General features: G+C 35.5%; 1 protein-coding gene and 1 long non-coding RNA gene across 3 annotated transcripts; both read right to left on the bottom strand.

The window, feature by feature from the left end:
• Positions 1 to 452: 452 nt before the first annotated feature.
• On the bottom strand, positions 453 to 2402 carry LOC125768998 (peptidyl-prolyl cis-trans isomerase 5). The gene is made up of 3 exons (XM_049437362.1): positions 2181 to 2402; positions 1669 to 1796; positions 453 to 1212 (listed from the first exon to the last, which is right to left on the bottom strand). The coding sequence occupies exons 1-3, from the start codon at positions 2256 to 2258 to the stop codon at positions 810 to 812; spliced, it is 609 nt and encodes a 202-aa protein (XP_049293319.1). The 5' UTR covers positions 2259 to 2402; the 3' UTR covers positions 453 to 809.
• A 5467-nt stretch (positions 2403 to 7869) lies between these two features.
• Positions 7870 to 22223, bottom strand: LOC125769005 (uncharacterized). Of its 2 annotated transcripts, XR_007419001.1 has the most exons (5): positions 18925 to 22223; positions 13428 to 18408; positions 11627 to 12526; positions 10014 to 10533; positions 7870 to 8208 (listed from the first exon to the last, which is right to left on the bottom strand). It is a non-coding gene; the product is annotated as an uncharacterized LOC125769005 (long non-coding RNA). The 2 variants fall into 2 exon arrangements; XR_007419002.1 differs by lacking the exons at positions 7870 to 8208; positions 10014 to 10533 and having other exon boundaries at positions 11443 to 12526; positions 13428 to 16985.
• Between the last annotated feature and the right edge of the window lie 2508 nt (positions 22224 to 24731).

Below are 24731 nucleotides of genomic sequence, written 5' to 3'. Positions count from 1 at the left end.
AAGGGAGGAACGTTTTAACCGGAAACGAGCAACACAATCGCATATCGCGGTCGTTCCGAATGGGGCTATAAGCGTATACAATTAGTGGCCGCTTTGGGCAGTGATACTGCACGAGTATGAAATTCGTTTTTTAATATGAAAACCTTCTACAGGTGGCACTTCCATCGATATCTAATAATTGCATTACAAGCTCCGATTTGTTTTTAATTGTCACCCTCCGCTTTCTTGGCGATGCAGAACGAATCAAGTTGAAGTCAGAAATTATAGGAGACAGTGTACAAGTGAGCAGGCTTATCATGATGACTACAAAAAAAAAGATGTTGTTACACCCACCACCGAAACGATCTTATCTTAAAAGCTTGACTAGACGCGACCTTGTCGCCTCTTTACCCACCCTATACAAGAACTTTTCCTTCAAAACTAACTCTACAGAAATGAAACAACTACATCGGTTGGATTTTGGTGTAAAATTTATCATAAAAATATGTTCCTTTCTCTTGTTTTATTTTTTTTTTATTATTGTGAATTAGGATTTACTTATCGAATGGATCTTTTTCTCTTCTTAAATGCGATCACATGTACACATGTGGTTTGTAATTTTTGTGGATCACTTTTGTTGCCGTTCTCTTTTTTTCCTGCTTTCTTCCTCAAGATCGATCATTCCTCCCCGGGAGGGAAAGGCATTTTCCGTTTGGATGGATAGTGTTGTCGCTAAGTGTCCGTCCATTGCTTTTTGTAATCTCCCATTCACGTTTGGTTTGGCGAAGAGCAAAATCCAAGTCTTACACCCCTATTTGTGCGCGCACACCTTACTCGGTGGCATCACTCTTCTCCACCGAGAATGGTTCACTGACCGGCAGGGAGCCAGAGTCAGCGATCATAACATCGTTCGTCGGACGATCGCGCCCATCGGTGGAAGTGTTTTCGATCTTGCGTACGACATCCATACCCTCGAGCACCTTACCGAACACGACGTGACGTCCGTCCAGCCAGCTCGTCTGCTTGACGGTGATGAAGAATTGCGAACCGTTCGTATCCTTGCCCGCGTTGGCCATCGACAGCCAGCCGGCACCGAAGTGCTTCAGCTTGAAGTTCTCGTCGGCAAAACGTTCACCGTAGATCGAACGTCCACCGGTACCGTCACCCTTGGTGAAATCTCCACCTTGGATCATGAAGTCGCGAATCACCCGGTGGAACTTGCTGCCCTTGTACCTGTTGATGGAACAGATGAGAGTGTATTAGTCGCCATTCGTTTGACGAAGATGCTGGGAAGATGCAATAATGTATGCAAAACTTGATCTACTCGGTTGGCAAGATTCGATTAAGCAAGAGCTAAAAAAAACGCAGACTGTGGTCGTACAACTACACAAAACCAAACAAAAGAAGAAAGCATAACTGCGATAACACTGCACAGTCAAAATCCAGTTTCAGTTCCATTTCCTTACATGACCATCTCGTTTTCTCTCAAGGCTACATTTATGCTCAGAAAGCAGTGATAAAATTTCACACTGAAAACAGCAAAGTGAGGGCCATTACGATCCGCACAATTGCGTGCTTGGGATAATACGGTAGTGTTAATTGAATTATGCAAATGTTTTGCTTGCAAATATTGGCCAGAGTGCGTCACATTTCGCACTTACTGGCCTTTCCTTCCGTTTTGAAACTTACCCTTCACCGGGTGTGGTCTTCTCTGCCAGTTCCTTGAAGTTGCGAGCCGTCTTCGGTACAGTACCACCAAACAGACCGATCACGATGCGTCCTTCCGGTTTGCCACCGATCGTGATGTCAAAGTAGACCTGCAATAGACGAATGAACACAACGTTTGAAACATGCAACAATGGGATTTAAAAATATTCGCCGAATGTACAATAAATCCAAAACATCCAAAAAGAACGCGCTCGTATGCTTCTTCTTCCTCTTACAGAAGGACACGTAAGCACTTCTTGCGCGTTAATTTACCATCAGCAGACGCTTGCTGGTTGGATGCATGTCATAACCCACGTCACTGATAACGCGTGGCTTATGATAACATAAACATTATCCAGCATTCCAACAGGCGCATTCTTGCCGAAATCGAAATGCTGCTTGAATAATTGGATTGTTCTTCGCTTCGAACGCATTTTACAGAATACAAAGCAGCTGATGATGCTGTCGGCCGGTTGTTGACCTTCGCCGCTTACCTTGTCCGTAACCTTTGGGCCGTCGCCGGTAGCCAGCGCACCGGCAATGAGCACACTCAGTACAACGAGCAGTTTCATTTTGGAACTGTTCTGCTGGAACAATAGACAGTGAACGTAACTTTACTAATAGAAACAGAATAAAAAGTAACTGATGAGAATGGGGCACGGCACGTCCGCTCGGTTCGCGTGAGATAAAGAAACTGTGCGTGATCAGACGTTCGCTCGTCTCACCCAACCAACAAGGCGTTTGACGTTTCATATGTTTGACGTATAAGGAAAAAAAACGAGACGAATGATGGTTGTTCAAGCTCTCTCGCTTTTTCTCCATCTGAACACGATACGGAACGATAGCATAGCTCTGCGTATGTGTTGGTGACGTCCCATGACTGATTCAATGCAGGGGTGTCAAACTTATTTAAACGAAGGGCTTTTTAATCCCATCACTAAACGCTTAGCAATTGTCGCGTTTGCGAACGCCTTAGCTTTTATTTTGCGAAATTTAGTTGATGAATTTTAATGAGAATTTGTTTAAATAAGTTTCTTTTCACTCAAATACTGCTTTAAATTTAAAAAAGATAAAAATCTTTAAAATTGAAAAAAATTATAAATTTGTCAATCTACTAAGGCTCATTTTCGCACCAAGTTTTGCCTATAACTCGGTCGGTATCTAACGGATCGCCAAACTTTAATTTGTGGTCGATAGATGGCACCAATGGCTACATTTTCTTCTTGGACGGCCATGCCCTTAGTCGTCTGTGCCAGAAGTTATTCGAGGAACCAAGTTCCTTACCCTGTTTGAGAAAATGTAAAATTTTCCTCATTTTTGAGCAATGTAGCAAAAATTTTAAATGTGATATATTTTGATAGGAATTTGTTGCAATAAGTTTCTTTTCACTTAAATAGTGCTTTAAATTAAAAAAAGAATAAAAAATCAGAAAAAAAATTCAAAAAAATTTTCCACTCGAAAATTTCATAAGGCTTACCCCTTACGATTTTTTTGGGAAATTTTGCAAAAAAAATTAAATTGTTTTATTTTAATGCCAATGGGTTGCAATGAGTTTCTTTTCACTCTAATAATGCTTGAAATAGAAAAAAGAGTGAAAAATAATAAAAAAATCAAAAAATTAAAAAAAAAATGAAAGTTTTCCCCATTTTTGCACCAAATTTTGCCTATAACTCGGTCGGTATCCAACGGATCGCCAAACTTTAACCTGTGGTCGATAGATGGCACCAATGGCTACATTTTCTTCTTGGACGGCCATGCCCTCAGATGTCTGTGACAGAAGTTATTCGAGGAACCAAGTTCCTTACCCTGTTTGAGAAAATGTAAAATTTTCCTCGTTTTTGAGCAATGTAGCAAAAATTTTAAATGTGAGATATTTTGATGGGAATTTGTTGCAATAAGTTTCTTTTCACTTAAATAGTGCTTTAAATTAAAAAAAGAATAAAAAATCAGAAAAAAATTTCAAAAAAATTTTCCACTCGAAAATTTCATAAGACTTACCCCTTACGATTTTTTTGGGAAATTTTGCAAAAAAAATTAAATTGTTTTATTTTAATGCCAATGGGTTGCAATGAGTTTCTTTTCACTCTAATAATGCTTGAAATAAAAAAAAGAGTGAAAAATAATAAAAAAATCAAAAAAATTAAAAAAAAATTGAAAGTTTTCCTCATTTTTGCACCAAATTTTGCCTATAACTCGGTCGGTATCCAACGGATCGCCAATCTTTAACCTGTGGTCGATAGATGGCACCAATGGCTACATTTTCTTCTTGGACGGCCATGCCCTCAGATGTCTGTGCCAGAAGTTATTCGAGGAACCAAGTTCCATACCCTGTTTGAGAAAATGTAAAATTTTCTTCATTTTTGCACCAAGTTTTGCCTATAACTCGGTCGGTATCCAACGGATCGCCAATCTTTAACCTGTGGTCGATAGATGGCACCAATGGCTACATTTTCTTCTTGGACGGCCATGCCCTCAGATGTCTGTGCCAGAAGTTATTCGAGGAACCAAGTTCCATACCCTGTTTGAGAAAATGTAAAATTTTCTTCATTTTTGCACCAAGTTTTGCCTATAACTCGGTCGGTATCCAACGGATCGCCAATCTTTAACCTGTGGTCGATAGATGGCACCAATGGCTACATTTTCTTCTTGGACGGCCATGCCCTCAGATGTCTCTGCCAGAAGTTATTCGAGGAACCAAGTTCCTTACCCTGTTTGAGAAAATGTAAAATTTTCCTTATTTTCGTACCAAATTTTGCCTATAACTCGGTCGGTATCCAACGGATCGCCAATCTTTAACCTGTGGTCGATAGATGGCACCAATGGCTACATTTTCTTCTTGGACGGCCATGCCCTCAGATGTCTGTGCCAGAAGTTATTCGAGGAACCAAGTTCCATACCCTGTTTGAGAAAATGTAAAATTTTCTTCATTTTTGCACCAAGTTTTGCCTATAAATCGGTCGGTATCCAACGGATCGCCAATCTTTAACCTGTGGTCGATAGATGGCACCAATGGCTACATTTTCTTCTTGGACGGCCATGCCCTCAGATGTCTCTGCCAGAAGTTATTCGAGGAACCAAGTTCCTTACCCTGTTTGAGAAAATGTAAAATTTTCCTTATTTTCGTACCAAATTTTGCCTATAACTCGGTCGGTATCCAACGGATCGCCAAACTTTAACCTGTGGTCGATAGATGGCACCAATGGCTACATTTTCTTCTTGGACGGCCATGCCCTCAGATGTCTGTGACAGAAGTTATTCGAGGAACCAAGTTCCTTACCCTGTTTGAGAAAATGTAAAATTTTCCTCGTTTTTGAGCAATGTAGCAAAAATTTTAAATGTGAGATATTTTGATGGGAATTTGTTGCAATAAGTTTCTTTTCACTTAAATAGTGCTTTAAATTAAAAAAAGAATAAAAAATCAGAAAAAAATTTCAAAAAAATTTTCCACTCGAAAATTTCATAAGACTTACCCCTTACGATTTTTTTGGGAAATTTTGCAAAAAAAATTAAATTGTTTTATTTTAATGCCAATGGGTTGCAATGAGTTTCTTTTCACTCTAATAATGCTTGAAATAAAAAAAAGAGTGAAAAATAATAAAAAAATCAAAAAAATTAAAAAAAAATTGAAAGTTTTCCTCATTTTTGCATTAAATTTTGCCTATAACTCGGTCGGTATCCAACGGATCGCCAATCTTTAACCTGTGGTCGATAGATGGCACCAATGGCTACATTTTCTTCTTGGACGGCCATGCCCTCAGATGTCTGTGCCAGAAGTTATTCGAGGAACCAAGTTCCATACCCTGTTTGAGAAAATGTAAAATTTTCTTCATTTTTGCACCAAGTTTTGCCTATAACTCGGTCGGTATCCAACGGATCGCCAATCTTTAACCTGTGGTCGATAGATGGCACCAATGGCTACATTTTCTTCTTGGACGGCCATGCCCTCAGATGTCTGTGCCAGAAGTTATTCGAGGAACCAAGTTCCATACCCTGTTTGAGAAAATGTAAAATTTTCTTCATTTTTGCACCAAGTTTTGCCTATAACTCGGTCGGTATCCAACGGATCGCCAATCTTTAACCTGTGGTCGATAGATGGCACCAATGGCTACATTTTCTTCTTGGACGGCCATGCCCTCAGATGTCTGTGCCAGAAGTTATTCGAGGAACCAAGTTCCATACCCTGTTTGAGAAAATGTAAAATTTTCTTCATTTTTGCACCAAGTTTTGCCTATAACTCGGTCGGTATCCAACGGATCGCCAATCTTTAACCTGTGGTCGATAGATGGCACCAATGGCTACATTTTCTTCTTGGACGGCCATGCCCTCAGATGTCTGTGACAGAAGTTATTCGAGGAACCAAGTTCCTTACCCTGTTTGAGAAAATGTAAAATTTTCCTCGTTTTTGAGCAATGTAGCAAAAATTTTAAATGTGAGATATTTTGATGGGAATTTGTTGCAATAAGTTTCTTTTCACTTAAATAGTGCTTTAAATTAAAAAAAGAATAAAAAATCAAAAAAAAATTTCAAAAAAATTTTCCACTCGAAAATTTCATAAGGCTTACCCCTCACGATTTTTTTGGGAAATTTTGCAAAAAAAATTAAATTGTTTTATTTTAATGCCAATGGGTTGCAATGAGTTTCTTTTCACTCTGATAATGCTTGAAATAAAAAAATCAAAAAAATTCAAAAAAAAATGAAAGTTTTCCCCATTTTTGCACCAAATTTTGCCTATAACTCGGTCGGTATCCAACGGATCGCCAATCTTTAACCTGTGGTCGATAGATGGCACCAATGGCTACATTTTCTTCTTGGACGGCCATGCCCTCAGATGTCTGTGACAGAAGTTATTCGAGGAACCAAGTTCCTTACCCTGTTTGAGAAAATGTAAAATTTTCCTCGTTTTTGAGCAATGTAGCAAAAATTTTAAATGTGAGATATTTTGATGGGAATTTGTTGCAATAAGTTTCTTTTCACTTAAATAGTGCTTTAAATTAAAAAAAGAATAAAAAATCAGAAAAAAATTTCAAAAAAATTTTCCACTCGAAAATTTCATAAGACTTACCCCTTACGATTTTTTTGGGAAATTTTGCAAAAAAAATTAAATTGTTTTATTTTAATGCCAATGGGTTGCAATGAGTTTCTTTTCACTCAAATAATGCTTGAAATAAAAAACAGAGTGAAAAATAAAAAAAAATCAAAAAATTCAAAAAAAAATAAAAATTTTCTTCATTTTTGCATCAAATTTTGCCTATAACTCGGTCGGTATCCAACGGATCGCCAATCTTTAACCTGTGGTCGATAGATGGCACCAATGGCTACATTTTCTTCTTGGACGGCCATGCCCTCAGATGTCTGTGACAGAAGTTATTCGAGGAACCAAGTTCCTTACCCTGTTTGAGAAAATGTAAAATTTTCTTCATTTTTGCACCAAGTTTTGCCTATAACTCGGTCGGTATCTAACGGATCGCCAAACTTTAACCTGTGGTCGATAGATGGCACCAATGGCTACATTTTCTTCCTGGACGGCCATGCCCTCAGATGTCTGTGCCAGAAGTTATTCGAGGAACCAAGTTCCTTACCCTGTTTGAGAAAATGTAAAATTTTCCTCATTTTTGAGCAATGTAGCAAAACATTTAAATGTGATATTTTTTGATGGGAATTTATTGCAATAAGTTTCTTTTTACTTAAATAGTGCTTTAAATTAAAAAAAGAATAAAAAATCAGAAAAAAATTAAAAAAAAAATTTCAACTCGAAAATTTCATAAGGCTTACCCCTTACGATTTTTTTGGGAAATTTTGCAAAAAAAATTAAATTGTTTTATTTTAATGCCAATGGGTTGCAATGAGTTTCTTTTCACTCAAATAATGCTTGAAATAAAAAACAGAGTGAAAAATAAAAAAAAATCAAAAAATTCAAAAAAAAATAAAAATTTTCTTCATTTTTGCACCAAATTTTGCCTATAACTCGGTCGGTATCCAACGGATCGCCAATCTTTAACCTGTGGTCGATAGATGGCACCAATGGCTACATTTTCTTCTTGGACGGCCATGCCCTTAGATGTCTGTGCCAGAAGTTATTCGAGGAACCAAGTTCCTTACCCTGTTTGAGAAAATGTAAAATTTTCCTCGTTTTTGAGCAATGTAGCAAAAATTTTAAATGTGAGATATTTTGATGGGAATTTGTTGCAATAAGTTTCTTTTCACTTAAATAGTGCTTTAAATTAAAAAAAGAATAAAAAATCAGAAAAAAATTTCAAAAAAATTTTCCACTCGAAAATTTCATAAGGGGTACCCCTTGCCATTTTTTTGAGAAATTTAGCAAAATTTAAAAATTTGTTTTTTTTAATGCGAAATTGTTGCAATTAGTTCCTTTTCACTCAAACAATGCTTTAAATTAGAAAAAGGTAAAAAATAATGAAAAAATTGAAAAAATCTATCAATTTGTCAATCCACTAAGGCCCATTTTCGCACCAAGTTTTGCCTATAACTCGGTCGGTATCCAACGGATCACCAATCTTTAACCTATGGTCGATAGATGGCACTAATGGCTATATTTTCTTCGTGGACGGCCATGCCCTCAGATGTCTGTGCCAGAAGTTATGAGAGGAACCAAGTTCCTTACCCTGTTTAAGAAAATGTAAAATTTTCTTCATTTTTGCACCAAGTTTTGCCTATAACTCGGTCGGTATCCAACGGATCGCCAATCTTTAACCTGTGGTCGATAGATGGCACCAATGGCTACATTTTCTTCTTGGACGGCCATGCCCTCAGATGTCTGTGCCAGAAGTTATTCGAGGAACCAAGTTCCTTACCCTGTTTGAGAAAATGTAAAATTTTGCTCATTTTTGAGCAATGTAGCAAAAATTTTAAATGTGATATATTTTGATGGGAATTTGTTGCAATAAGTTTCTTTTCACTTAAATAGTGCTTTAAATTAAAAAAAGAATAAAAAATCAGAAAAAAATTTCAAAAAAATTTTCCACTCGAAAATTTCATAAGACTTACCCCTTACGATTTTTTTGGGAAATTTTGCAAAACAAATAAAATTGTTTTATTTTAATGCCAATGGGTTGCAATGAGTTTCTTTTCACTCTAATAATGCTTGAAATAAAAAAAAGAGTGAAAAATAATAAAAAAATCAAAAAATTCAAAAAAAATGTAAAATTTTCTTCATTTTTGCATCAAATTTTGCCTATAACTCGGTCGGTATCCAACAAATCGCCAATCTTTAACCTCTGGTCGATAGATGGCACCAATGGCTACATTTTCTTCTTGGACAGCCATGCCCTCAGATGTCTGTGCCAGAAGTTATTCGAGGAACCAAGTTTCATACCCTGTTAGAGAAAATGTAAAATTTTCTTCATTTTTGCACCAAGTTTTGCCTATAACTCGGTCGGTATCCAACGGATCGCCAATCTTTAACCTGTGGTCGATAGATGGCACCAATGGCTACATTTTCTTCTTGGACAGCCATGCCGTCAGATGTCTGTGCCAGAAGTTATTCGAGGAACCCAAGTTCCATACCCTGTTTGAGAAAATGTAAAATTTTCTTCATTTTTGCTCCAAGTTTTGCCTATAACTCGGTCGGTATCTAACGGATCGCCAAACTTTAACCTGTGGTCGATAGATGGCACCAATGGCTACATTTTCTTCTTGGACGGCCATGCCCTCAGATGTCTGTGCCAGAAGTTATTCGAGGAACCAAGTTCCTTACCCTGTTTGAGAAAATGTAAAATTTTCCTCATTTTTGAGCAATGTAGCAAAAATTTTAAATGTGATATATTTTGATGGGAATTTATTGCAATAAGTTTTATTTCACTTAAATAGTGCTTTAAATTAAAAAAAGAATAAAAAATCAGAAAAAAATTAAAAAAAAAATTTCAACTCGAAAATTTCATAAGGCTTACCCCTTACGATTTTTTTGGAAAATTTTGCAAAAAAAATAAAAGTGTTTTATTTTAATGCCAATGGGTTGCAATGAGTTTCTTTTCACTCTAATAATGCTTGAAATAAAAAAAAGAGTGAAAAATAATAAAAAAATCAAAAAATTCAAAAAAAAAAATGAAAATTTTCCCCATTTTTGCATCAAATTTTGCCTATAACTCGGTCGGTATCCAACAAATCGCCAATCTTTAACCTCTGGTCGATAGATGGCACCAATGGCTACATTTTCTTCTTGGACAGCCATGCCGTCAGATGTCTGTGCCAGAAGTTATTCAAGGAACCAAGTTCCTTACCCTGTTTGAGAAAATGTAAAATTTTCTTCATTTTTGCACCAAGTTTTGCCTATAACTCGGTCGGTATCCAACGGATCGCCAATCTTTAACCTGTGGTCGATAGATGGCACCAATGGCTACATTTTCTTCTTGGACGGCCATGCCCTCAGATGTCTGTGCCAGAAGTTATTCGAGGAACCAAGTTCCTTACCCTGTTTGAGAAAATGTAAAAGTTTGCTCATTTTTGAGCAATGTAGCAAAAATTTTAAATGTGATATATTTTGATGGGAATTTGTTGCAATAAGTTTCTTTTCACTTAAATAGTGTTTTAAATTAAAAAAAGAATAAAAAATCAGAAAAAAATTTCAAAAAAATTTTCCACTCGAAAATTTCATAAGGCTTACCCCTTACGATTTTTTTGGGAAATTTTGCAAAAAAAATAAAATTGTTTTATTTTAATGCCAATGGGTTGCAATGAGTTTCTTTTCACTCAAATAATGCTTGAAATAAAAAAAGAGTGAAAATAATAAAAAAATCAAAAAATTCAAAAAAAAATGTAAAATTTTCTTCATTTTTGCACCAAATTTTGCCTATAACTCGGTCGGTATCCAACGGATCGCCAATCTTTAACCTGTGGTCGATAGATGGCACCAATGGCTACATTTTCTTCTTGGACGGCCATGTCCTCAGATGTCTCTGCCAGAAGTTATTCGAGGGACCAAGTTCCATACCCTGTTTGAGAAAATGTAAAATTTTTTTCATTTTTGCACCAAGTTTTGCCTATAACTCGGTCGGTATCCAACGGATCGCCAAACTTTAACCTGTGGTCGATAGATGGCACCAATGGCTACATTTTCTTCTTGGACGGCCATGCCCTCAGATGTCTGTGCCAGAAGTTATTCGAGGAACCAAGTTCCATACCCTGTTTGAGAAAATGTAAAATTTTCTTCATTTTTGCACCAAGTTTTGCCTATAACTCGGTCGGTATCTAACGGATCGCCAAACTTTAACCTGTGGTCGATAGATGGCACCAATGGCTACATTTTCTTCTTGGACGGCCATGCCCTCAGATGTCTGTGCCAGAAGTTATTCGAGGAACCAAGTTCCTTACCCTGTTTGAGAAAATGTAAAATTTTGCTCATTTTTGAGCAATGTAGCAAAAATTTTAAATGTGATATATTTTGATGGGAATTTGTTGCAATAAGTTTCTTTTCACTTAAATAGTGCTTTAAATTAAAAAAAGAATAAAAAATCAGAAAAAAATTTCAAAAAAATTTTCCACTCGAAAATTTCATAAGGCTTACCCCTTACGATTTTTTTGGGAAATTTTGCAAAAAAAATAAAAGTGTTTTATTTTAATGCCAATGGGTTGCAATGAGTTTCTTTTTACTCTAATAATGCTTGAAATAAAAAAAAGAGTGAAAAATAATAAAAAAATCAAAAAATTCAAAAAAAAAAATGAAAATTTTCCCCATTTTTGCATCAAATTTTGCCTATAACTCGGTCGGTATCCAACAAATCGCCAATCTTTAACCTCTGGTCGATAGATGGCACCAATGGCTACATTTTCTTCTTGGACAGCCATGCCGTCAGATGTCTGTGCCAGAAGTTATTCAAGGAACCAAGTTCCTTACCCTGTTTGAGAAAATGTAAAATTTTCTTCATTTTTGCACCAAGTTTTGCCTATAACTCGGTCGGTATCCAACGGATCGCCAATCTTTAACCTGTGGTCGATAGATGGCACCAATGGCTACATTTTCTTCTTGGACGGCCATGCCCTCAGATGTCTGTGCCAGAAGTTATTCGAGGAACCAAGTTCCTTACCCTGTTTGAGAAAATGTAAAATTTTGCTCATTTTTGAGCAATGTAGCAAAAATTTTAAATGTGATATATTTTGATGGGAATTTGTTGCAATAAGTTTCTTTTCACTTAAATAGTGCTTTAAATTAAAAAAAGAATAAAAAATCAGAAAAAAATTTCAAAAAAATTTTCCACTCGAAAATTTCATAAGACTTACCCCTTACGATTTTTTTGGGAAATTTTGCAAAAAAAATTAAATTGTTTTATTTTAATGCCAATGGGTTGCAATGAGTTTCTTTTCACTCAAATAATGCTTGAAATAAAAAACAGAGTGAAAAATAAAAAAAAATCAAAAAATTCAAAAAAAAATAAAAATTTTCTTCATTTTTGCATCAAATTTTGCCTATAACTCGGTCGGTATCCAACGGATCGCCAATCTTTAACCTGTGGTCGATAGATGGCACCAATGGCTACATTTTCTTCTTGGACGGCCATGCCCTCAGATGTCTCTGCCAGAAGTTATTCGAGGGACCAAGTTCCATACCCTGTTTGAGAAAATGTAAAATTTTTTTCATTTTTGCACCAAGTTTTGCCTATAACTCGGTCGGTATCCAACGGATCGCCAAACTTTAACCTGTGGTCGATAGATGGCACCAATGGCTACATTTTCTTCTTGGACGGCCATGCCCTCAGATGTCTGTGCCAGAAGTTATTCGAGGAACCAAGTTCCATACCCTGTTTGAGAAAATGTAAAATTTTCTTCATTTTTGCACCAAGTTTTGCCTATAACTCGGTCGGTATCTAACGGATCGCCAAACTTTAACCTGTGGTCGATAGATGGCATCAATGGCTACATTTTCTTCTTGGACGGCCATGCCCTCAGATGTCTGTGCAAGAAGTTATTCGAGGAACCAAGTTCCATACCCTGTTTGAGAAAATGTAAAATTTTCTTCATTTTTGCACCAAGTTTTGCTTATAACTCTGTCGGTATCCAACGGATCGCCAAACTTTAACCTGTGGTCGATAGATGGCACCAATGGCTACATTTTCTTCTTGGACAGCCATGTCCTTAGATGTCTGTGCCAGAAGTTATTCGAGGAACCAAGTTCCTTACCCTGTTTGAGAAAATGTAAAATTTTCCTCATTTTTGAGCAATGTAGCAAAAATTTTAAATGTGATATATTTTGATGGGAATTTGTTGCAATAAGTTTCCTTTCACTTAAATAGTGCTTTAAATTAAAAAAAGAATAAAAAATCAGAAAAAAATTTCAAAAAAATTTTCCACTCGAAAATTTCATAAGGCTTACCCCTTACGATTTTTTTGGGAAATTTTGCAAAAAAAAATAAATTGTTTTATTTTAATGCCAATGGGTTACAATGAGTTTCTTTTCACTCTAATAATGCTTGAAATAGAAAAAAGGGTGAAAAATAATAAAAAAATCAAAAAATTCAAAAAAAATGTAAAATTTTCTTCATTTTTGCACCAAATTTTGCCTATAACTCGGTCGGTATCCAACGGATCGCCAATCTTTAACCTGTGGTCGATAGATGGCACCAATGGCTACATTTTCTTCTTGGACGGCCATGTCCTCAGATGTCTGTGCCAGAAGTTATTCGAGGAACCAAGTTCCATACCCTGTTTGAGAAAATGTAAAATTTTCTTCATTTTTGCACCAAGTTTTGCCTATAACTCGGTCGGTATCCAACGGATCGCCAAACTTTAACCTGTGGTCGATAGATGGCACCAATGGCTACATTTTCTTCTTGGACGGCCATGCCCTCAGATGTCTGTGCCAGAAGTTATTCGAGGAACCAAGTTCCTTACCCTGTTTGAGAAAATGTAAAATTTTGCTCATTTTTGAGCAATGTAGCAAAAATTTTAAATGTGATATATTTTGATGGGAATTTGTTGCAATAAGTTTCTTTTCACTTAAATAGTGCTTTAAATTAAAAAAAGAATAAAAAATCAGAAAAAAATTTCAAAAAAATTTTCCACTCGAAAATTTCATAAGGCTTACCCCTTACGATTTTTTTGGGAAATTTTGCAAAAAAAATTAAATTGTTTTATTTTAATGCCAATGGGTTGCAATGAGTTTCTTTTCACTCTAATAATGCTTGAAATAAAAAACAGAGTGAAAAATAAAAAAAAAAAAAAAAAAAATTCAAAAAAAAAATAAAAATTTTCTTCATTTTTGCACCAAATTTTGCCTATAACTCGGTCGGTATCCAACGGATCGCCAATCTTTAACCTGTGGTCGATAGATGGCACCAATGGCTACATTTTCTTCTTGGACGGCCATGCCCTCAGATGTCTCTGCCAGAAGTTATTCGAGGAACCAAGTTCCATACCCTGTTTGAGAAAATGTAAAATTTTATTCATTTTTGCACCAAGTTTTGCCTATAACTCGGTCGGTATCCAACGGATCGCCAAACTTTAACCTGTGGTCGATAGATGGCACCAATGGCTACATTTTCTTCTTGGACAGCCATGTCCTTAGATGTCTGTGCCAGAAGTTATTCGAGGAACCAAGCTCCTTACCCTGTTTGAGAAAATGTAAAATTTTCCTCATTTTTGAGCAATGTAGCAAAAATTTTAAATGTGATATATTTTGATGGGAATTTGTTGCAATAAGTTTCCTTTCACTTAAATAGTGCTTTAAATTAAAAAAAGAATAAAAAATCAGAAAAAAATTTCAAAAAAATTTTCCACTCGAAAATTTCATAAGGCTTACCCCTTACGATTTTTTTGGGAAATTTTGCAAAAAAAATTAAATTGTTTTATTTTAATGCCAATGGGTTGCAATGAGTTTCTTTTCACTCTAATAATGCTTGAAATAGAAAAAAGAGTGAAAAATAATAAAAAAATCAAAAAATTCAAAAAAAATTTAAAATTTTCTTCATTTTTGCACCAAATTTTGCCTATAACTCGGTCGGTATCCAACGGATCGCCAATCTTTAACCTGTGGTCGATAGATGGCACCAATGACTACATTTTCTTCTTGGACAGCCATGCCCTCAGATGTCTGTGCCAGAAGTTATTCGAGGAACCAAGTTCCATACCCTGTTTGAGAAAATGTAAAATTTTCTTCATTTTTGCACCAAGTTTTGCCTATAACTCGGTCGGTATCCAACGGATCGCCAAACTTTAACCTGTGGTCGATAGATGGCACCAATGGCTACATTTTCTTCTTGGACAGCCATACCCTTAGATGTCTGTACCAGAAGTTATTCGAGGAACCAAGTTCCTTACCCTGTTTGAGAAAATGTAAAATTTTCCTCGTTTTTGAGCAATGTAGCAAAAATTTTAAATGTGATATATTTTGATGGGAATTTGTTGCAATAAGTTTCTTTTCACTTAAATAGTGCTTTAAATTAAAAAAAGAATAAAAAATCAGAAAAAAATTTCAAAAAAATTTTCCACTCGAAAATTTCATAAGGCTTACCCCTTACGATTTTTTTGGGAAATTTTGCAAAAAAAATAAAATTGTTTTATTTTAATGCCAATGGGTTGCAATGAGTTTCTTTTCACTCAAATAATGCTTGAAATAAAAAAAGAGTGAAAATAATAAAAAAATCAAAAAATTCAAAAAAAAAATGTAAAATTTTCTTCATTTTTGCACCAAATTTTGCCTATAACTCGGTCGGTATCCAACGGATCGCCAATCTTTAACCTGTGGTCGATAGATGGCACCAATGGCTACATTTTCTTCTTGGACGGCCATGCCCTCAGATGTCTGTGCCAGAAGTTATTCGAGGAACCAAGTTCCATACCCTGTTTGAGAAAATGTAAAATTTTCCTCATTTTTGCACCAAGTTTTGCCTATAACTCGGTCGGTATCCAACGGATCGCCAAACTTTAACCTGTGGTCGATAGATGGCACCAATGGCTACATTTTCTTCTTGGACAGTCATGTCCTTAGATGTCTGTGCCAGAAGTTATTCGAGGAACCAAGTTCCTTACCCTGTTTGAGAAAATGTAAAATTTTCCTCATTTTTGAACAATGTAGCAAAAATTTTAAATGTGATATATTTTGATGGGAATTTGTTGCAATAAGTTTCATTTCACTTAAATAGTGCTTTAAATTAAAAAAAGAATAAAAAATCAGAAAAAAAATTTAAAAAAAATTTCCACTCGAAAATTTCATAAGGCTTACCCCTTACGATTTTTTTGGGAAATTTTGCAAAAAAAATAAAATTGTTTTATTTAAATGCCGATGGGTTGTAATGAATTTCTTTTCACTCTAATAATGCTTGAAATAAAAAAAAGAGTGAAAATAATAAAAAAATCAAAAAATTCAAAAAAAAAATGAAAATTTTCTTCATTTTTGCACCAAATTTTGCCTATAACTCGGTCGGTATCCAACGGATCGCCAATCTTTAACCTGTGGTCGATAGATGGCACCAATGGCTACATTTTCTTCTTGGACGGCCATGCCCTCAGATGTCTCTGCCAGAAGTTATTCGAGGAACCAAGTTCCATACCCTGTTTGAGAAAATGTAAAATTTTATTCATTTTTGCACCAAGTTTTGCTTATAACTCGGTCGGTATCCAACGGATCGCCAAACTTTAACCTGTGGTCGATAGATGGCACCAATGGCTACATTTTCTTCTTGGACAGCCATGTCCTTAGATGTCTGTGCCAGAAGTTATTCGAGGAACCAAGCTCCTTACCCTGTTTGAAAAAATGTAAAATTTTCCTCATTTTTGAGCAATGTAGCAAAAATTTTAAATGTGATATATTTTGATGGGAATTTGTTGCAATAAGTTTCCTTTCACTTAAATAGTGCTTTAAATTAAAAAAAGAATAAAAAATCAGAAAAAAATTTCAAAAAAATTTTCCACTCGAAAATTTCATAAGGCTTACCCCTTACGATTTTTTTGGGAAATTTTGCAAAAAAAATAAAATTGTTTTATTTTAATGCCAATGGGTTGCAATGAGTTTCTTTTCACTCTAATAATGCTTGAAATAGAAAAAAGAGTGAAAAATAATAAAAAAATCAAAAAATTCAAAAAAAATGTAAAATTTTCTTCATTTTTGCACCAAATTTTGCCTATAACTCGGTCGGTATCCAACGGATCGCCAATCTTTAACCTGTGGTCGATAGATGGCACCAATGACTACATTTTCTTCTTGGACAGCCATGCCCTCAGATGTCTGTGCCAGAAGTTATTCGAGGAACCAAGTTCCATACCCTGTTTGAGAAAATGTAAAATTTTCTTCATTTTTGCACAAAGTTTTGCCTATAACTCGGTCGGTATCCAACGGATCGCCAAACTTTAACCTGTGGTCGATAGATGGCACCAATGGCTACATTTTCTTCTTGGACAGCCATACCCTTAGATGTCTGTACCAGAAGTTATTCGAGGAACCAAGTTCCTTACCCTGTTTGAGAAAATGTAAAATTTTCCTCGTTTTTGAGCAATGTAGCAAAAATTTTAAATGTGATATATTTTGATGGGAATTTGTTGCAATAAGTTTCTTTTCACTTAAATAGTGCTTTAAATTAAAAAAAGAATAAAAAATCAGAAAAAAATTTCAAAAAAATTTTCCACTCGAAAATTTCATAAGGCTTACCCCTTACGATTTTTTTGGGAAATTTTGCAAAAAAAATAAAATTGTTTTATTTTAATGCCAATGGGTTGCAATGAGTTTCTTTTCGCTCAAATAATGCTTGAAATAAAAAAAGAGTGAAAATAATAAAAAAATCAAAAAATTCAAAAAAAAAATGTAAAATTTTCTTCATTTTTGCACCAAATTTTGCCTATAACTCGGTCGGTATCCAACGGATCGCCAATCTTTAACCTGTGGTCGATAGATGGCACCAATGGCTACATTTTCTTCTTGGACAGCCATGCCCTCAGATGTCTGTGCCAGAAGTTATTCGAGGAACCAAGTTCCATACCCTGTTTGAGAAAATGTAAAATTTTCCTCATTTTTGCACCAAGTTTTGCCTATAACTCGGTCGGTATCCAACGGATCGCCAAACTTTAACCTGTGGTCGATAGATGGCACCAATGGCTACATTTTCTTCTTGGACAGCCATGTCCTTAGATGTCTGTGCCAGAAGTTATTCGAGGAACCAAGTTCCTTACCCTGTTTGAGAAAATGTAAAATTTTCCTCATTTTTGAACAATGTAGCAAAAATTTTAAATGTGATATATTTTGATGGGAATTTGTTGCAATAAGTTTCATTTCACTTAAATAGTGCTTTAAATTAAAAAAAGAATAAAAAATCAGAAAAAAAATTTAAAAAAAATTTCCACTCGAAAATTTCATAAGGCTTACCCCTTACGATTTTTTTGGGAAATTTTGCAAAAAAAATAAAATTGTTTTATTTAAATGCCGATGGGTTGTAATGAATTTCTTTTCACTCTAATAATGCTTGAAATAAAAAAAAGAGTGAAAATAATAAAAAAATCAAAAAATTCAAAAAAAAAAATGAAAATTTTCTTCATTTTTGCACCAAATTTTGCCTATAACTCGGTCGGTATCCAACGGATCGCCAATCTTTAACCTGTGGTCGATAGATGGCACCAATGGCTACATTTTCTTCTTGGACGGCCATGCCGTCAGATGTCTGTGCCAGAAGTTATTCGAGGAACCAAGTTCCTTACCCTGTTTGAGAAAATGTAAAATTTTCTTCATTTTTGCACCAAGTTTTGCCTATAACTCGGTCGGTATCCAACAAATCGCCAATCTCTAACCTGTGGTCGATAGATGGCACCAATGGCTACATTTTTTTCATGGACGGCCATACCCTTAGATGTCTGTACCAGAAGTTATTCGAGGAACCAAGTTCCTTACCCTGTTTGAGAAAATGTAAAATTTTCCTCGTTTTTGAGCAATGTAGCAAAAATTTTAAATGTGATATATTTTGATGGGAATTTGTTGCAATAAGTTTCTTTTCACTTAAATAGTGCTTTAAATTAAAAAAAGAATAAAAAATCAGAAAAAAATTTCAAAAAAATTTTCCACTCGAAAATTTCATAAGGCCCTTACGATTTTTTTGGGAAATTTTGCAAAAAAAATAAAATTGTTTTATTTTAATGCCAATGGGTTGCAATGAGTTTCTTTTCACTCAAATAATGCTTGAAATAAAAAAAGAGTGAAAATAATAAAAAAATCAAAAAATTCAAAAAAAAAATGTAAAATTTTCTTCATTTTTGCACCAAATTTTGCCTATAACTCGGTCGGTATCCAACGGATCGCCAATCTTTAACCTGTGGTCGATAGATGGCACCAATGGCTACATTTTCTTCTTGGACGGCCATGCCCTCAGATGTCTGTGCCAGAAGTTATTCGAGGAACCAAGTTCCATACCCTGTTTGAGAAAATGTAAAATTTTCCTCATTTTTGCACCAAGTTTTGCCTATAACTCGGTCGGTATCCAACGGATCGCCAAACTTTAACCTGTGGTCGATAGATGGCACCAATGGCTACATTTTCTTCTTGGACAGCCATGTCCTTAGATGTCTGTGCCAGAAGTTATTCGAGGAACCAAGTTCCTTACCCTGTTTGAGAAAATGTAAAATTTTCCTCATTTTTGAACAATGTAGCAAAAATTTTAAATGTGATATATTTTGATGGGAATTTGTTGCAATAAGTTTCATTTCACTTAAATAGTGCTTTAAATTAAAAAAAGAATAAAAAATCAGAAAAAAAATTTAAAAAAAATTTCCACTCGAAAATTTCATAAGGCTTACCCCTTACGATTTTTTTGGGAAATTTTGCAAAAAAAATAAAATTGTTTTATTTAAATGCCGATGGGTTGTAATGAATTTCTTTTCACTCTAATAATGCTTGAAATAAAAAAAAGAGTGAAAATAATAAAAAAATCAAAAAATTCAAAAAAAAAATGAAAATTTTCTTCATTTTTGCACCAAATTTTGCCTATAACTCGGTCGGTATCCAACGGATCGCCAATCTTTAACCTGTGGTCGATAGATGGCACCAATGGCTACATTTTCTTCTTGGACGGCCATGCCCTCAGATGTCTCTGCCAGAAGTTATTCGAGGAACCAAGTTCCATACCCTGTTTGAGAAAATGTAAAATTTTATTCATTTTTGCACCAAGTTTTGCTTATAACTCGGTCGGTATCCAACGGATCGCCAAACTTTAACCTGTGGTCGATAGATGGCACCAATGGCTACATTTTCTTCTTGGACAGCCATGTCCTTAGATGTCTGTGCCAGAAGTTATTCGAGGAACCAAGCTCCTTACCCTGTTTGAGAAAATGTAAAATTTTCCTCATTTTTGAGCAATGTAGCAAAAATTTTAAATGTGATATATTTTGATGGGAATTTGTTGCAATAAGTTTCCTTTCACTTAAATAGTGCTTTAAATTAAAAAAAGAATAAAAAATCAGAAAAAAATTTCAAAAAAATTTTCCACTCGAAAATTTCATAAGGCTTACCCCTTACGATTTTTTTGGGAAATTTTGCAAAAAAAATAAAATTGTTTTATTTTAATGCCAATGGGTTGCAATGAGTTTCTTTTCACTCTAATAATGCTTGAAATAGAAAAAAGAGTGAAAAATAATAAAAAAATCAAAAAATTCAAAAAAAATGTAAAATTTTCTTCATTTTTGCACCAAATTTTGCCTATAACTCGGTCGGTATCCAACGGATCGCCAATCTTTAACCTGTGGTCGATAGATGGCACCAATGACTACATTTTCTTCTTGGACAGCCATGCCCTCAGATGTCTGTGCCAGAAGTTATTCGAGGAACCAAGTTCCATACCCTGTTTGAGAAAATGTAAAATTTTCTTCATTTTTGCACCAAGTTTTGCCTATAACTCGGTCGGTATCCAACGGATCGCCAAACTTTAACCTGTGGTCGATAGATGGCACCAATGGCTACATTTTCTTCTTGGACAGCCATACCCTTAGATATCTGTACCAGAAGTTATTCGAGGAACCAAGTTCCTTACCCTGTTTGAGAAAATGTAAAATTTTCCTCGTTTTTGAGCAATGTAGCAAAAATTTTAAATGTGATATATTTTGATGGGAATTTGTTGCAATAAGTTTCTTTTCACTTAAATAGTGCTTTAAATTAAAAAAAGAATAAAAAATCAGAAAAAAATTTCAAAAAAATTTTCCACTCGAAAATTTCATAAGGCTTACCCCTTACGATTTTTTTGGGAAATTTTGCAAAAAAAATAAAATTGTTTTATTTTAATGCCAATGGGTTGCAATGAGTTTCTTTTCACTCAAATAATGCTTGAAATAAAAAAAGAGTGAAAATAATAAAAAAATCAAAAAATTCAAAAAAAAAATGTAAAATTTTCTTCATTTTTGCACCAAATTTTGCCTATAACTCGGTCGGTATCCAACGGATCGCCAATCTTTAACCTGTGGTCGATAGATGGCACCAATGGCTACATTTTCTTCTTGGACGGCCATGCCCTCAGATGTCTGTGCCAGAAGTTATTCGAGGAACCAAGTTCCATACCCTGTTTGAGAAAATGTAAAATTTTCCTCATTTTTGCACCAAGTTTTGCCTATAACTCGGTCGGTATCCAACGGATCGCCAAACTTTAACCTGTGGTCGATAGATGGCACCAATGGCTACATTTTCTTCTTGGACAGCCATGTCCTTAGATGTCTGTGCCAGAAGTTATTCGAGGAACCAAGTTCCTTACCCTGTTTGAGAAAATGTAAAATTTTCCTCATTTTTGAACAATGTAGCAAAAATTTTAAATGTGATATATTTTGATGGGAATTTGTTGCAATAAGTTTCATTTCACTTAAATAGTGCTTTAAATTAAAAAAAGAATAAAAAATCAGAAAAAAAATTTAAAAAAAATTTCCACTCGAAAATTTCATAAGGCTTACCCCTTACGATTTTTTTGGGAAATTTTGCAAAAAAAATAAAATTGTTTTATTTAAATGCCGATGGGTTGTAATGAATTTCTTTTCACTCTAATAATGCTTGAAATAAAAAAAAGAGTGAAAATAATAAAAAAATCAAAAAATTCAAAAAAAAAATGAAAATTTTCTTCATTTTTGCACCAAATTTTGCCTATAACTCGGTCGGTATCCAACGGATCGCCAATCTTTAACCTGTGGTCGATAGATGGCACCAATGGCTACATTTTCTTCTTGGACGGCCATGCCGTCAGATGTCTGTGCCAGAAGTTATTCGAGGAACCAAGTTCCTTACCCTGTTTGAGAAAATGTAAAATTTTCTTCATTTTTGCACCAAGTTTTGCCTATAACTCGGTCGGTATCCAACAAATCGCCAATCTCTAACCTGTGGTCGATAGATGGCACCAATGGCTACATTTTTTTCATGGACGGCCGTGCCCTTTGGATGTCTGTATGTCTGTATAGATGTCTCAGATGTTTCTATAAATATGCGAATCTCGTAAGGCTTTGTAGCCTTAGGTTTTTTGTTTGGGAAATTTAACAAAATTTTTAAATTGATGTTTTTTAATACGATTTGTTGTAATACGTTTCACTCTACTCAAATAATGCTTTAAATATAAAAAGAATAAAAAATATACAAGTGTTTTTTTTAACAAATTTGAATCTGTTACTTGTAGTCATAGGCATATATTAGTTATATATCTTTAACTATTTGTACTACATATTATTTCATATTCTGATTAAATTGCTTATTTGCACACGCCGAGATTGTACAATAAAAATGCCCATCAAAACGGCAACTAGACGCAATCAAAATTTATAATATTTTGTTATAAACTTGGTTCATCGTCTAATCAATCATTAGTTATGTTCTTTAGCATCTAATTTCACGTATGCCGAACTCATTTTGCAGCTCACAGACAAATAAAGTTGTTAATTTTTTAAAGATAATATCTACCAATCAATCACTTTTGGGGCGGTCCGGTGGTGCATGTGATAAACGGCGCCAGTCCACACGGCCGGACCGGGTTCAAATCCCATCCGGACCGTTCCCCCGTAGCAAGGACTGACTATCCGGCTACGTGGTAAAATAAGTCTAGTAAGCCAGAAATGGCCGGCGTGACCTGTAAGGTCGTTAAGCCAAGAAGAAGAAGATCTACCAATCAACTTCTAGTTATAGTGGAGCGCCGATTATCAGGAAATGACAGTTAAAAGGCGAATTGACAAATTAACTGCAAACCGCTGATCGCAAAAAATAAAACGCCTCTATACGGAATGATACAGTTTGCTAAAATTCGACTAAATAGGACAGCTTTATTTGGCAAAGTGCACCTAAGAAAATTAATAGTTAGTAGCTTTAGACTAAACACTAATATTTATCAATAAAAAGAGTTGTGCCTATTATCCGTGATATTTGCTTATCCGGCAGGGTCCATTTCCTGATGAGCACGAATAATCGGCGTACCACTGTACTTATTTTAAGCAATAACAATTAGCGGTTCTATGGCCGTGTGGATCGGCATTGAAGTTACTCATCAATGGCCTTGGGTTCCAATCTCATCTCGGCCTCTAACCCTGTAATATTAACACAGTAACCCTTCCCGCTGATTGAGCTTTTTTCATGTTGTACGACAGTGCTGCCATCTTTCTACCACGGGTAAGCTTTCGATGAGCTTTTTTCCAACCCCTAATGAAATGAGCTTGCATATCGATTTCGTAGAAATTTAATTTTAGAAAACAAGTACTATTACATTAAAATACACTTAAAGTAAAAAAAGTAAATTGTGTGTCTAAGTAAGAAAAAATTATGGACATAAAAAACATGTAATGTGTTTATAATCCCACCTTACTTCATCTTCCAATAATGTCGAAAAACCTGATTGATTTTATTTATTTTCTAACCTTCATCTCAGCTAAGAAAGATTTAAAATTAATAAGATCTACAAATTTATGTTTGGAAATCATCGTAAACGATCACACCGCGAGAGCAATCAACCCGAAAGGTTGATCATATTTTTGCTCATCCTAACCTTTGCCCATCATTACTAACCCACTGTGGGCAGTACAGGCCGGCTGCCGGTTAGGTGTTCGAAAATGGGAATTGACCTTGACAAAAGAAGTAGAAAAAAAACCGCTTTCAAAGCTCCACCTTCATGTTTGCTGGGAGAGCATAATTTGCCAATAAAATAATTCACCAGATTGACCAGGCTCCGGTTATTTATTGCACAGTCTTCACGGGTCGTGCAGTCTTGAACTCAACTCCCCCACGCTTCGATGTGGAATGTTGGAGCATGTTTAGCCAACGGGGAAACAGCAGATCGAAGCTCGTCTTACGGAATCGGCCCGGTTTGTGACATATTGCATGAGGTGGAGAAATATGTTACGAGCCGCAACGGGAAGGCAAAGGGACGACGGGACGGAGGTCAACATCGCCGACTGTTGACATCATGGTTGTGGTGAGCCCCGACCGATCGATGTTGTACTGTGTCTATCTAATGCTTCTTGATTATCGTACAGCTGATTTACATATTTTTGTGTGCGCGGAGAATGGACCTATAAAGGTTGGGAAGGCCCTTGCCGTCAGGGGTTCATTCATCTCGCGTAGCTTCCCGAGGCGCTATCAGACGTATCAGATATCGCGTCCGATGTGCCTGAAGCTTGTCCACTTACTACCGGTCGGGAAAAAGTGGATTCTGTCTGCACGACGTGCAGTTTTACATGGAGTTCGATGTGTATTGTAAACGTTTTTAAAATGGGTCACGCCTGAACTGTATGAAGGTCGATGGCGTAACTGGTTGACTGCTAAATTGTACAATAATTGTTGATTTATTATAAAGCGTTTGTATTTCGTGGCTTTAAACAAAACATCTTCCAAATTAATGATCAAACCATACTGATAGAAACTCTTGTTTAAACGGGTTGCTAGTTAATAAGCGATCAGTTTTACATTTTATCGCTCTAGCGTGTCTTCTCGAACGGTCCAAACAAATTGGACCAATAAAAGCTTCTCCCAAAAACTTAAGCCACCCACAAGTAGTATCGATGATCAGCCGATGGCGTCTACTGATCTGCTTAGCCGCAAATCAGCTTAGGGCTTCCGTAATAGGATTGATGTAAATTGTGAGACGTTTCGTTAAACAAACCACAACCAGAAGCCG

This window comes from Anopheles funestus, chromosome 3RL, assembly GCF_943734845.2.
Source record: "Anopheles funestus chromosome 3RL, idAnoFuneDA-416_04, whole genome shotgun sequence".
Lineage (NCBI taxonomy): Eukaryota > Metazoa > Arthropoda > Insecta > Diptera > Culicidae > Anopheles > Anopheles funestus.
The sequence above is the reverse complement of the archived record's forward strand: the minus strand, read 5'-3'. Positions and strand labels throughout refer to the sequence as shown.

What these genes read in the sequence shown, in the direction of transcription:
- LOC125768998 (XM_049437362.1), bottom strand. Translation starts at nt 2,258, where the DNA reads ATGAAACTGCTCGTTGTACTGAGTGTGCTCATTGCCGGTGCGCTGGCT. An exon ending in GCCCAAAGGTTACGGACAAG is followed by an intron (nt 1,797 to 2,180) that starts GTAAGCGGCGAA and finishes CGTCTATTGCAG; the next exon opens with GTCTACTTTGACATCACGAT. An exon ending in AAGACCACACCCGGTGAAGG is followed by an intron (nt 1,213 to 1,668) that starts GTAAGTTTCAAA and finishes TTCCATCAACAG; the next exon opens with GTACAAGGGCAGCAAGTTCC.